Source organism: Sitophilus oryzae, unplaced genomic scaffold (genome assembly GCF_002938485.1).
Source record: "Sitophilus oryzae breed Bouriz unplaced genomic scaffold, Soryzae_2.0 scaffold_179_pilon_pilon, whole genome shotgun sequence".
Classification (NCBI taxonomy): Eukaryota; Metazoa; Arthropoda; class Insecta; order Coleoptera; family Curculionidae; genus Sitophilus; species Sitophilus oryzae.
This window is the reverse complement of record NW_022146501.1, coordinates 3,154,930-3,168,110: the sequence shown is the minus strand read 5'-3', so window position 1 is coordinate 3,168,110 and position 13,181 is coordinate 3,154,930. Positions and strand designations below refer to the sequence as shown.

At 30.4% G+C, this 13,181-nt stretch overlaps 4 protein-coding genes across 7 annotated transcripts in view; 3 read left to right on the top strand and 1 right to left on the bottom strand.

Annotated features, from left to right (window-relative positions):
- Positions 1–2,881, top strand: part of LOC115882697 (retinal homeobox protein Rax-like) — a 114,548-nt gene extending 111,667 nt beyond the window's left edge. For all 4 annotated transcript variants that reach the window (XM_030900912.1, XM_030900911.1, XM_030900910.1 and 1 more), the window contains exons 3-4: positions 2,177–2,346; positions 2,476–2,881. In XM_030900912.1, coding sequence (XP_030756772.1) covers positions 2,177–2,346; positions 2,476–2,859 — 554 coding nt within the window. In that variant the 3' untranslated portion in view covers positions 2,860–2,881. The remainder of the gene's footprint in view (positions 1–2,176; positions 2,347–2,475) is intronic.
- Positions 2,882–2,999: 118 nt separating this feature from the next.
- On the top strand, positions 3,000–4,965 carry LOC115882696 (uncharacterized protein PFB0765w). The gene is made up of 3 exons (XM_030900908.1): positions 3,000–3,134; positions 3,186–3,356; positions 3,417–4,965. Exons 1-3 carry the CDS (start codon positions 3,094–3,096, stop codon positions 4,879–4,881), a joined length of 1,677 nt encoding a protein of 558 aa, XP_030756768.1. The 5' UTR covers positions 3,000–3,093; the 3' UTR covers positions 4,882–4,965.
- A 2,692-nt stretch (positions 4,966–7,657) lies between these two features.
- LOC115882694 (WD40 repeat-containing protein SMU1) lies at positions 7,658–9,983 on the top strand. Its single transcript, XM_030900905.1, has 11 exons — positions 7,658–7,817; positions 7,867–7,933; positions 7,986–8,129; positions 8,185–8,299; positions 8,353–8,563; positions 8,620–8,827; positions 8,885–9,108; positions 9,166–9,267; positions 9,323–9,506; positions 9,581–9,733; positions 9,797–9,983. The coding sequence occupies exons 1-11, from the start codon at positions 7,792–7,794 to the stop codon at positions 9,893–9,895; spliced, it is 1,533 nt and encodes a 510-aa protein (XP_030756765.1). The 5' UTR covers positions 7,658–7,791; the 3' UTR covers positions 9,896–9,983.
- On the bottom strand, positions 9,943–11,926 carry LOC115882695 (DNA primase large subunit-like). Its single transcript, XM_030900907.1, has 6 exons — positions 11,383–11,926; positions 11,133–11,328; positions 10,885–11,071; positions 10,682–10,826; positions 10,279–10,542; positions 9,943–10,217 (listed from the first exon to the last, which is right to left on the bottom strand). The coding sequence occupies exons 1-6, from the start codon at positions 11,822–11,824 to the stop codon at positions 10,042–10,044; spliced, it is 1,410 nt and encodes a 469-aa protein (XP_030756767.1). The 5' UTR covers positions 11,825–11,926; the 3' UTR covers positions 9,943–10,041.
- Between the last annotated feature and the right edge of the window lie 1,255 nt (positions 11,927–13,181).

The following is a 13,181-nucleotide window of genomic DNA, read 5'->3' as shown; positions in this document are numbered from 1 at the left end:
ACTTTTGATTTTTATTTAACACTTTTTATATGACTACCAAAAATTAGTGTTTTTAACACAGCCATGGATTGAAATCTAAAATGGGATTTTCTTTTAAGCGATAATGTAAAATCTTCACGTAACGTAATTTTCTATCGAGTAAAGTAAAAAAATACCGAGGGTGCCATCTAAAAATCAAAAGTTGGAGTAATTTCTTGTGAAACAGGAAATGATCGAAAACAATTGAATACATCAATCAAAAATCTCATTTTTTTATCTGAAAAAATAAAAAAGTTATAGGATGAGCCATTTGCGCCCATTTATTTAGTTGATGTAATGTTTGATGCAATTTTATTCTTGCTTGTTTGCTAATGTCGTAGTCTCATCATGGATTAGGATGTCTTTTTAAGTCTATTTACGACTATCTTTAGTCAAGTTTTGCGTTTAGCCATTGTAAAGTTTATCCAACGAATCTGGGAAAATTCTTGATGATGAGTTGATGAGCTCTATCTTAATCTTTTTATTCAAAGCATTTTTATGTTCTTCCAATGCATTTAGAGCACGCGCGCAATACCAATACCAAGCTTCTATCGAATATACAGGGTGTCCCAGAAATAAGTGCAAGTATTTTAAGGGGTGGAACATCTCGATAAAAGAAACGTCTCTTTACCGTTTTTCAAATAAGTCCAAAATAATGGACTTATTTTACTTTGAAAACTTAAATTTTGAGAACCACTGAATCTTTTCTGGATTTTGTTTCTTGTAAATGTAATCTACTACCTATGTTACCATATTATCAAGAAATTATGTTTTTTAACTAAAAACTAAAAATAATCCAAAAAAATTTGGCGAAAGAACCTCATAGGCGTGTTTCTGGGGTTGAGCTATACTTCCAGTTAAAATACTTGCACTTATTTCTGGGACACCTTGTATAGTCCATTTTTTTCACTTCTTGGTCTTCTCAATCAGTGAAGATAGCAAACGAGCGACAAAAAAAATTGACTAAAGTTTTGACCAAAAGGATCTGATTTAGACCTGGCAACGTCGGAATCCGACGCTGAGCGTTTTGACAAACAGCCCCAAGTGGCGATGCGTCGCGGCGCGCTTTTTGAAGTGGCGCGAAAGAGCGCAATTATCGTAAACGACACGATTTACGACGCCGAGTGCGTCTTTTATCCGCGGCTTGAATAAACTCCTGATTAATGGCCACGTTCACCTTCAAACGCATCCAAGAAAATGTTTGCCTTTTTCGTTTTAATCTTGGATAAATTTTTTTTGTTTCGTTTTAGAGCACTAGCCTATATATGATTAGATTTAGAGTTTAGGTTTCATTAGACGGCAATTACACGATCAGAACTTAAGAGTCACTAGTCCGAAAAGGTAGCAAAGTAAGCTTTCGGCATTTAACGTTTTATGTAAAACTGGCTAGGTATTTTACACAAATGCAGAAGGAAATTAAAGATAAAGAATTATACTATATCCGTATTGTAGCACATTTTTAGACAACTTCTTTATTTTTTGAGATTTTAATCAAAAAATAAAAATAAAAATGATTTTTTTCCTGATGTCGTGGCGGATGCGCTAGGCTTCAACTAGTAAATATATAAACAGTTATTATTTACATTGACAAAACTCACCTTTTACTACCGCTTTATTCCCGTTCAAAATATTTTAATAAAGTTGAGATGGACTTTTTACGGCTATTCAGCTATCTTGTACACTTCGCACTAAAAGAGGTTCTAAAAAGAACAATGTTCGACTGCAAGGTCTGCTAGTAAACATTTTTAAGTTTAAAGTATCACAACACTGTTTATTTAAACCAAAAACTCGTTATACAAAGCTAAAGTGTCAAAGCGAATGACAATGTCAGGAAATAAATAAATAAATGTGGCAACTTGACATTTTTTACAGCAGAGCTACTACCTAAATCACCAGGGGAAAATTTAAATACCAGTTAGTCAGCCCGGTACCGAATATGTCCATGGTTGACAACAATGAATTTAAAAATCGCGCCCTCGATTACATAAATAAAAGTTTAATTCATATCAAATATATATCATACGGTATATACAAAATGTAATCATCAAAACTTATAATATCTCTACCTTTTTAACAAATCCAGTTCAGTAATCTGTTACTAATAAAACAAACGCCATATTTTATTATAGTTTTTAATATATTTTTTTTATCTTCATAGATTTCAACACCAACGACAAATTGAACAAAAAACCTCGAAGGAACAGAACAACTTTTACAACAGCTCAACTTGCAGCGTTAGAAAAAGTTTTCGAAAAAACTCACTATCCAGATGCTTTTGTAAGAGAGGATTTAGCTTCCAAAGTTAGCTTAAGCGAAGCCAGAGTACAAGTAAGTTAACAACAACTTGGCCAACTATGTAGTATAAATAAATAACAATATAAAATAGACCACGCTAATGTAATTATTAATTAAATACCATAATATTAATTTAAAACTTCTGTCGTTTTTTTCCTCCAGGTCTGGTTTCAAAATAGACGAGCCAAATTTCGTCGCAACGAGCGAAGTTTATGTCTACAAACCAACTCTCCTTCCAAGTTGTCGTCCAGCTCGCCCTCGCCTGTAGGGGTGCCTTTAATAGCGGACGCGCACAATATGGAAAAGACCAGTTTCCATTATCAAACGCATTCGTCGCACAACGGATCAGATTTTCAATATATAATGCCTTGGAAATGTGCCTATCCTCAATATAATCACGAAAATATATACAGTAATAACGTTAACAGTCAGAATTGTGGTTTATTCTCTTCAAATCCCTTCAGTTACAGTGGTTTAGGTGGTAATGCCGTGTGTAATAGGTTAGACGTATCTAGCTTTCGGTACAGACAAGATTATAATTTATAATAAATATTGTTGTTTTTTGGAAATTAAGTGCAATAAAAATATATTTTATATATCTGTATCTTTATTTATAAAATTATTATCCTCCCTATCTTCCCGCATTCTGGAGCACGGACGTATCTTACGTAGGCAACTAAAAATACACTCACATACACTTCCTGTATTGACATTTCATAGAAAAATTGGGTTAGGAAAACAATAATAAACTTAAAAATACGTTTAATTTTTTTGTAGACAATGTTTGAAACTGATGACGACGATTTCAACCCTAGTTCCAGGTAGATTTAATGAGTTAGAATATCACGTCTTCTAATCCTGGTAACTTTTAGCAAAAACTTATTTTCTATATTTAACAATGTTTCGTCGCCAGACGACAATGCCAGCCTATCCTACAAAGCTCCAAAACAACCAAAGTCTAATGATTTGGTCGATTCCGAAAAAGCAAAACAAGAAAACCAATCGTCGATCGTATTGGCTAAAGTAATCAACTTGTGGAAATCGTAAGAACACAATTTTAACATAAGTAGCCCTTGTAGAATTGTTCTAATTTTTTGTTTTAGAGAGCTAGGTACCAATAAGCTAGTTGGAAAGCATATTGTGGCTGTTATTGGAAACTCAACTCAAAAGTTGTATGAAATGATATTATACAAGGAGAAAACCAACATACTTATAAGACAAATATTAAATGATAGCTTTAACTTATACAAGTACCCCAAAAATTTTATTGGGTTCTATGATAGTTCTAATTTCTTTTGGAGCCTAAGCTTTGCAAATGAAGAGGATTGTGAAAATTTTATAAAAGAAGCATCTAAACAAAACTGCCAGGTGATTGATAAATGTACTGAAAATAAATTGGTAAAAGAACCAGAATTAGTTCAGATCCAGAATGATGTTCCACTAGCTTTAAATGAGAATTCTGAAGATTCTAAAACAAAAACAGATATTCTATCTAGGATTACTAAGATGGGTCAACCGATTTTACCAAAATCCACTTTTGAAAGGAAGATCAACACAGAACCTTCAGATTCAGAAACAGAGTCAAGTTATAGTGATTCTAAAATTGTAAAACCTACAGCTGTACCTCGAAAACTGAAAAAGGTGCAGAGCCAGATACAAAGTAAGACTTTTTCTAACTCAGTACACCCAGATAATACAGCTCTAAGTCCGTTCATAACAAATAATGCTCAAATGTTACCAAATCATAACCAGATGATGCTCCATCATCCAGGTTTGATGGTATCACAGCCTGTTCCAGATTACAGTGTAAATAATTTTTTGATAGCTCAAAATACAGAATTGAAAACAAACATATCCGAAATTAATATGAAATTAAACAGTCTTCTAAGCAATCAGAATGTTGTAGGGCAAAATACAGATGATAGTAAAGAATTGAAATCTACAGTTAAATGTTTAAAATTGAAAATAGAAAATTTATCATCTGACTTGGAGAAGGCTACTAGAGAATGTACACAGCTACGAAAAGAGTATAAAGAAAAATGCGAAGAACTTGCTTTAGAGCAAATAAAGAACAATGAGTCCCAGTCTTTAAATACAGAAATAGGTTATTTGAAACAATGTCTTGCTGAAAGGGAAAAGGATATTGACTTATTAAAATTGGAATTAAAAGGAAAGACTGATGTAATAGAGAGCCAACAGTTAAGATTAAATGAGTCTGAAAAATACTATGAAGAAAATAGAATTTATAAAGAAAATGTATCCGTGCAAATTGAAGAGTTAGAGAAGAAGCTTGAAGAAGCTAATACGAAACTTTTAGAACAAGATGAGCATTGTAGAAAAATTGAAACTGAATTAAAGAACAAATCAGTGCAGAATGAATCTTTAAATCATATTGATTATAATCAAATAGTAAAAGAAACTATGAATGATGCATTTACAGATATAATGGAGCATTTTAACGAGAATGAGAAGTATAGTTTTATAGATATACAAAAAATTGTATTAAAAAAATTGAAACAAGCATCTTTAACTCTGATTAACCAAATAAATGAAAATTCGTTACATTGAATTAATTTATATAAAATGTGATATATATATATATTTATTAGATATTTTAAGGAATGTTTGTCATGATCATAAATTTTATGATTTTATGGCAGTATATTATAGAGTATATAAATTATAATTTTTAGATAATGCTTTTAAATTCAAATATGTAAATATATATTTTATTTAGAAAAAGGTTCTTTTAAGGTTTTATTACAGAGTGTATACTGAACAGCACTAAATTATTTAAAATTATTGAACATTTCCCGACGGTTTTGAAGAAAGTTATCGGTGTTATCTTTTACTCATGGAAAAAAAAGACGTATATGGGAAAAAACCGTTTTTTAGAGATTTTAAATACCCATCCCTCCCTAACAAAGTTTACGTTTGGAAGGATGGCAGCAATGATGACTTCTTCTATTTCATTATTAGGCACATACACACTTGATCCAATCGATTGATCTATGGTCCATTATTTTCAAAAGTCAGCCAGTCATTGCCGTTCTTTAAAAGATCAGCCTGGGGGCGGACTTTTGTTTACTTCATCAGCTGTACATACTTAGATATTGGGTTAGATTCCGTTTCATATTTTATCGGTTGATTTTTGGTTTTAACTCTTTGATTTTTGGTATTATTTATTATTGTAGTGCAAAAAACTAATTATTTTGGTGTTGAAGTGACATAAACTACTACCAGATATATGGTCACTCTCGGTTTCGCACCAAAAAATAGAAATTTTAAAAATTACACGTTGTGCAAGTGATTTAACCTAAAAGTGCCCATACATTTTTTACTTATCGTGATTTTTGTGTGTGTTTTTTAAGACTCTAACAATTCATCAATAAAGCTTAAGTGGAGTGTGTTATTGGTGCTATGCCTCATCTTTGTTGTGTTCCTGGTGGAAAGGATAGTTACTAAGGATAGTTATACTAGGCAGCCTAAAGTGTCCGGAAGAGCAAGAAAAGTGGGTACGAGTTATAAATCAAGAGAATTTTATTGAAAATATCTTTAATAAATTTAAAAATAATATTCTCCCATGATGGTATTAATGAAAACTGGACAATTATGTTTATTTTTATTCATATTGTGAATCTCCATTCCAAGTGTTGTTGGTTCAGCTTCGATAGATTCAAACACGTAAGTAGGTATTATGATCTAGGAAAAATAAAGAATATGTGTATTAGAGATCATGAAAAAAGATTATTATTTTGAGTTCAAATTTTAAAAAGATTTTTGTAAAGACAAGACTGATACAGTTTAAAAAGAAGAATGTGTTTTTGTTTGATAATATATAATGTATGTTAAGTTGTAACATATATTTGTTCAGTAATTTTTAATGAATAGTATTGATTATTTATAATACCAAATTAATATCAAATATTTAAGTGATGGCTGAATACAATATGAATAAAATAACAATAAAATTGGTATATTTGCATAATACAAAATTAAGTTTTAAGAATAAAGGTGTTACTAAAAATACTAAGAAATTCATATTTCTTTTTTTAATTGGTCTAATGTTATTTACATTTTACGTAAGAATTATACCGTATCATCGAAAAAAATCGGCGTCTAGTTGGCTTGAAATGAACATCGATGACATAAATAACTGTACAATATAAAATAATTAACTAGAATTTTACAATCTTGGAAAATTTGATATTCTTGAACCTTGATTCTAAATATTCTAAATTTTTTGATTTTCTTGGAATTTAGGTTCGGGAAAAACGCTGATTGATTTTTCATTTGGTTTTTCATTATTTTTATTTGGTTTAAAAAACGGTTCGAGCTAACATTATAGCCTTCCATCAGTGTTGTGTCATATGAAAAAATAGTGTCGAATATAATCCAAAAATTGCATATAAAATATGCACACCACGCACATAATGTTTACTGCGTACTCCATAGTCAATGTAGATAATTTTAGTGTTAAGAATAATAATTTTAAAAATATGTGGTCATCTTTTGATAAGTTTATATTAGTTTATTAATTGCAGTAAACATTATGAGGTGTGAATTATATTGTATATGTAATTTTGGATTATATTCGACACTATTTTTCTCATATGACACAACACTGTGAAGGCTATAGTTAGCCGAAACGTTTTTTTTAAACCGAATAAAATAATGAAAACCAAATGAAAACTTAATCAGCGTTTTCCTCGAACCTAAAAATCCCAAGAAAATCAAAAATTTTAGAATAATTTTACATATAAAATGCCAGCGATCTTCATTTCATAGCCATCGCTGACGCCTTTTTAGATAATATTGTATTATTTGTAAATATAATTTTTCGAACATTGATACTTGCAAAATATACATATAAATTTTGTGAATGCAAATAATAATACATCACTATTAGTAGATATTCAATGTTTTTGTTAAATTAGATCGATTTTCAAACCCCAAAATTTAAAATATATTTACATTTTACCCATTATCTTATGTACCTATACATTATTTGTATATTGTAAAACATTTGCTGCATTTGTATGGTTCATAGTTTATTTGCCAAAGTATTTATTACTATAAATAGGTATATATGTTGTAGTTATTAACTGTATATTATGTATATTTAATGTAAACTATATCATTTTTAAAATACAAACCAAAAATCTGAGGAGTAATTATGTTTTCCATGTATTCTACAACATATTTATTAATCTGTTATATCTAACTAGCGTGACGTCATAAATCTCGCCCGTAGGCTGATCTTTTAATAGAAGGCACTGAGCCAGTCTTCGCTACTTTTGGCAGCAAAATGACAATTAATAAGAAGACTTTTGACAGCTGCTAGTTGCCATAAAAAAAAGAAGAAAAAGTGGTAGCTGATGCCAACAAATCAACTTTCAATTTGTTTATGTTTCCAGTTTCTAGCTTTTTAGCCGAAAAGTACAATCCGTTCAGGTTTAAACCAAATAAATAATAAACATGTCCATAGAAATAGAATCTGCAGAGTAAGTATTAAGAACATACCGAACAACGTAATAAGAGCCTTCTTTTTAGCGTGATTCGATTGATTCAACAATACCTGAAAGAGTCGAATCTTTTTCGAACATTGCACACACTACAAGTAAGATTTTACTTAAAATATTCTTTATTTATTTCTAACATCGACTTTTAAGGAAGAAACAGGTGTGACTCTAAATACTGTAGATAGTGTTGATGGATTTTGTGCTGATATAAATAATGGTCATTGGGATACTGTTCTAAAGGCTATACAGTCCCTCAAACTTCCAGATAAGAAGCTAATTGACCTCTATGAACAAGTATTTGAATGTTAAATTACCATAATATAAATATATATAGACTTGATGCTTTTAGATTGTTCTTGAGCTTATCGAACTGAGAGAATTAGGAGCGGCAAGATCACTATTACGTCAGACAGATCCAATGATTATGCTGAAACAGAATGAACCAGAAAGATATATTCATTTAGGTAATAAATTATTAATGCATAATATTAGATATTATAATATTTATCTTTTCTAGAAAATCTTTTGGCAAGATCATATTTTGATCCCAGAGAGGCTTATCCTGATGGTAGTAGTAAAGAGAAGCGAAGAGCTGCAATAGCACATGCACTTTCTGGAGAAGTCTCAGTTGTTCCATCATCTAGGCTTTTAGCTTTACTGGGTCAAGCTTTAAAATGGCAACAACATCAAGGGTTACTCCCACCTGGCACAACAATAGATTTATTCAGGTATTATAATTAAAAAAATTATGCTAGAAAGTTTAATTATTTCTGGCTTATTTTAGAGGTAAAGCTGCAGTTAGAGAGCAAGAGGACGAAACCTTCCCAACACAAATGGCTAAACAAATTAAGTTTGGTCAGAAATCTCATGTTGAATGTGCTAGATTCTCCCCAGATGGTCAATATTTGATTACAGGAAGTGTTGACGGTATTATTGAAGTATGGAATTTTACAACAGGAAAAATAAGAAAAGATTTAAAATACCAAGCACAGGTAAACCAAGTTCAGCATTCATTTAATAATTGTGTTATAAAATTTAATATGTTTCAGGAAAATTTTATGATGATGGAACATGCCGTGTTATGTATGGCATTTTCAAGAGACAGTGAGATGTTAGTCAGTGGCTCACAAACAGGTAGAATAAAAGTTTGGAGAATCAGTACAGGACAGTGTTTAAGAAAAATAGAAAAGGCACATTCCAAAGGGATAACTTGTTTGCAGTTTTCAAGGGATAACAGTCAGGTTTTAAGTGCCTCGTTTGATCATAGCATAAGGTATATACAATTGTTTAATTTTTTATGGGTTATACCAAAACATATTAATTTTTCTAGAATTCATGGCCTGAAATCAGGAAAGACGTTAAAAGAATTTCGAGGACACACTTCCTTTGTAAATGAAGTTATTTTTACCCTTGATGGGCATAATATTTTAAGGTAAGTTTTAAAAGGCTTAAAAACTAGACTCCTTTAAAAAATGTATTCTTAATAGTGCATCATCAGATGGGACAGTGAAAGTTTGGAGTATAAAGACGACAGAATGCATAAACACATTTAAATCGTTAGGTTCAAGTGATTGTACAGTCAATAACATACATAATTTTACTAAAAATCCTGAACATTTTGTTGTATGCAATAGAAGTAATACTGTTGTTATTGTCAATCTACAAGGACAGGTATGAAAACCATTGATACCAATTTTATTGTATAATTATTATTATTAGTTAATTTAGAAAAACGAATTTTGTAGATTGTGAGATCTTTTGCTAGCGGTAAAAGACAGGGCGGCGACTTTGTATGTTCTACGGTTTCACCCAGAGGCGACTGGATATATTGTGTTGGTGAAGATATGGTGCTTTACTGTTTCTCCACTGTAACGGGCAAATTAGAAAGAACTTTAAATGTAAGATGAATTGATTTTTAAACTGAATAATGCAACAGGACAATATTAAAATTTAATTTACAGATCCACGAGAAAGATGTTATTGGTGTAGCTCATCATCCACATCAAAATCTACTCTGTTCTTATAGTGAAGATGGATTAGTACGACTTTGGAAACCATAATTTCTGTATTTATTTATTTATGTTATGAAATACATGCAAAATCACCAAGGTTGGTATACAATTTTTTTATTGAGATAATGAAATAATATAATAAATTGAAATAATTTTAAATCTAATAATAATTAAAAAAAAACTATACTATGTATTTATTTTTTGGCTTTCTCAGCTCTATCCTTGGTTAAATTCATACTCTCTTCAAAATATTGGTTTGGATGAATAATGCTATTAGCTGCCTGTTGTTGACCATGTGTCAACTCAAAATACTTTGTACAAGCTATTTGGTAGTGTTTGTTACTAACTAAAGTCATTATTTCCTTAACACCTAAAAAATACATGCCGAAGTAATAATGAAAATGTGGTGATTCGCTATATAAAAGTTTTACCTTCTTGGTCAACACCATATTCATTTAATTTAGATTTTAAATAGGCATTATCCCAATGTTTGAATGGGCACCCGTGTGTTTCACCAGGTCCTACATTGCTCATAATGATTTTTATGCAACTGTAAGGAGAATAATCCACTCTGTTTCCAACCAGTCCATATTGATGTTTAAAATTGTAGGAGTACTTTTTTTCAAACTTATCACTGTCCATGGCTTTAGTAAATTCTCTACGCCAAAATTCATTAGCCGACTCATAGAGCACTCCTAAAATAAATTACCTACATAATATAGTTATGTGTCCAACAATTAATTCAAAGTTTTGATTGTATTTTCTATCAATTGTTTTTCAAAATCATCATAACTCTTACTGCAGAGACAAAATTAATATATAAATACAACAAACCTATCCCCTTCAAAAATAAACCATATTGCAACCTTCCATTATGTTTTAAATGGTGAGTAGACGTTAAGACCTCATGCATGTGTCTCATACACAAGGGAAAATGTTTCTTTGAATATTCATCTAAACAAGCAATGTTTACAGCATCCTAAAAATTTACAGTTAAACTATTACACATTAATTTCATATAAGTAATATTGTAGTACTTTGTTTTGACCAGTAACATAATCTTTTCCTGTATAAGTATTATGCAAATTACACAATAGATCACTTAATCTCTCATCATCAAGGTTTGCTATTCTATGACTCATATAATTAAGACTTTCACTTAAACTCGCCCTAAACTTAGATTGGATACATACTACCAGATCGGACATTGGAATATAAGCAAAACTAAAAAAATTAATTCCTTAAAAATTATTACATTTTTAAACTATGCTAGATTGATATATACCCTGCCTTTAAATATGATCTTCTACCTTTTACCAACAAAAGTACGTCATGAATAGGCACTTTATAAAAATCTGTACTAATAACAGCATGTGATAATCCAGGTGTTGAATCTAGTAAATGACCTTTTATTTCATCTTTTTCTTCATTAGAGATTGGGGTATATCTAAGATTACTTATGTCCAAAAACTTCAATACGCCTAAAAATAAATTAATGATAAACAAAATGTATTATAGGAGGTCTACCTATTTACCCGCAGATGTTTGTGATGTAAATTTGATTCTAAACCAATCCATTTCGCGAGCCAAAAACCATCTCCTCAAATCTTCGCTTCGACAATACGCTAATCTTAAAATATAATGAGAAATATGATCTGCCCGTCTTGCTTGAATGTCTAGCTCGGTTTGTCCATTAGCTCCATTCATTAGACGTGCGTATTTTTTAAGGGTATTCTTAATTAAATCCTCTTTAATGCAATTTTTCCAATCGTTGCTAAACAGCTTATGCCCTTTTAGAGAGGCCTGTTCAATTATTCTTAACAACTGAAGCCTTTCCAAGGCTAATTCTTCAAATTCGCTGAGCCCTAGCAGATTCGTTGGATATTCGCTGTATAAACTTAAATCATGACTATAAATGCCTGTATCGGTATGCACTACAGCTGTATGATTTCTTCGACGCCTAGCATTTATATCCATTTTAATCTTCTTCAGTTATAAAAATATTGTTAAAATACAAATTCAACTGTGAAATTCAATGTTTTTTTTTTTCAATGTCGATTTTCCCGCCTAAAAGTATAATTTGCGGTTATATTGTCACCGTATAAGGAAGATCTTGGCCTACCATAGCTCAATTCGCAGAGATTACAAATTACATTTTATTTTTTTAGTTTACTATCATTTTTGTTTCTTGAAACGGATGACCTGTCTAAGTTCAAGCCGTTTAAGAGGAAAGAAGAAAAAATATGTCAGATCTGTGGTTGCAAATGTTTCAGGCCTTAAATATAAAAAAGAAGAATAACATTACTTTTATTCTGTGGTCACAGTTCTTTTAAGACCTGAAATATGAAAAAGAAGAAGAATGCTAATGGCGCCAATGTAGAAAAAGTGAAAAAATTTTGAACTATAGTGTTTTCAAGGTTGCCAGGATAGCGAAATCCGTTTTTAAGTCTAAAATAAACTGTACCCTTACAAACTCATGATAAATCTAATATACAAATCTAATAATAAATATATAATACAAAATATAAAATACTGAAGGTTCCAGAACAACTTGTTAAGTTTTTAATATTGGGATATATTTTATTTCTGTAAGAAATAAATGACTTCTTTTTGCTGTTCAGGATTCGACAGTATTTCTAATATCCTTCTAATATGTATATTTAGGTTTAATAAAACTCATTTATTATGAATTATTATTTATTTATATATTATATTTTATTAACAAAAGTAATATAAGAAACATATTAAAATCCAAGTTGTTGGTTCGTTCCATCCTCTTTTGATGGCTTTGCTTACAATAATTAGAGATTTAGATTAGTTTTAGGACTTCGTTAATATCTTGGCAACACAGGCGTAAAAAATCAAATGACAGAAAACAAAAGAAATATTTTGAGAAGTAACTAAAATATATTTGCTAAAATACGTATTTCTTAAAGAAAGAAGACACCTTAGAAAGACATTTTGTTCATAGGCTTAGCCTGTTTTCTTTTATTTATATCAGTTTATATTTTATAAATTTTAATCATGTATACAGGGTGTCCCAGAAATAGGTGCAAGTATTTTAAGGGGTGGTTATAGGTAGGGGTGGTTTTAGGTCTCGGTAAAAGAAATATATTTTCTCTTTATCGTTTTTCAAATAAGTCCAAAATAACGGAGTTATTTTACTTTGAAAATTTCCAAAAAGAAAAAATTTGTTGCTAAAATTTTGAGAACCACTGGATCTTTACTGGATTTTCTTTTTTGTAAATTTAATCTAATACCTATGTTGGCATATTATCAAGAAATTATGTTATTTAACTAAAAACTAAAAAAAAATTAAAATTTTTGTCAAAAA

Bases quoted from the DNA above. Each gene is read 5' to 3' on its own strand.
- LOC115882695 (XM_030900907.1), bottom strand. From the start codon at position 11,824: ATGGATATAAATGCTAGGCGTCGAAGAAATCATACAGCTGTAGTGCAT. The intron at 11,072-11,132 runs GTATATATCAAT...TAATTTTTTTAG, and splicing joins AGATCATATTTAAAGGCAGG to TTTTGCTTATATTCCAATGT. The intron at 10,218-10,278 runs GTAAAACTTTTA...TGTATTTTTTAG, and splicing joins ATATGGTGTTGACCAAGAAG to GTGTTAAGGAAATAATGACT.
- LOC115882694 (XM_030900905.1), top strand. From the start codon at position 7,792: ATGTCCATAGAAATAGAATCTGCAGA. The intron at 7,818-7,866 runs GTAAGTATTAAG...CCTTCTTTTTAG, and splicing joins ATAGAAATAGAATCTGCAGA to CGTGATTCGATTGATTCAAC. The intron at 8,828-8,884 runs GTAAACCAAGTT...AATATGTTTCAG, and splicing joins ATTTAAAATACCAAGCACAG to GAAAATTTTATGATGATGGA.
- LOC115882696 (XM_030900908.1), top strand. From the start codon at position 3,094: ATGTTTGAAACTGATGACGACGATTTCAACCCTAGTTCCAG. The intron at 3,135-3,185 runs GTAGATTTAATG...GGTAACTTTTAG, and splicing joins GATTTCAACCCTAGTTCCAG to CAAAAACTTATTTTCTATAT. The intron at 3,357-3,416 runs GTAAGAACACAA...TTTTTGTTTTAG, and splicing joins GTAATCAACTTGTGGAAATC to AGAGCTAGGTACCAATAAGC.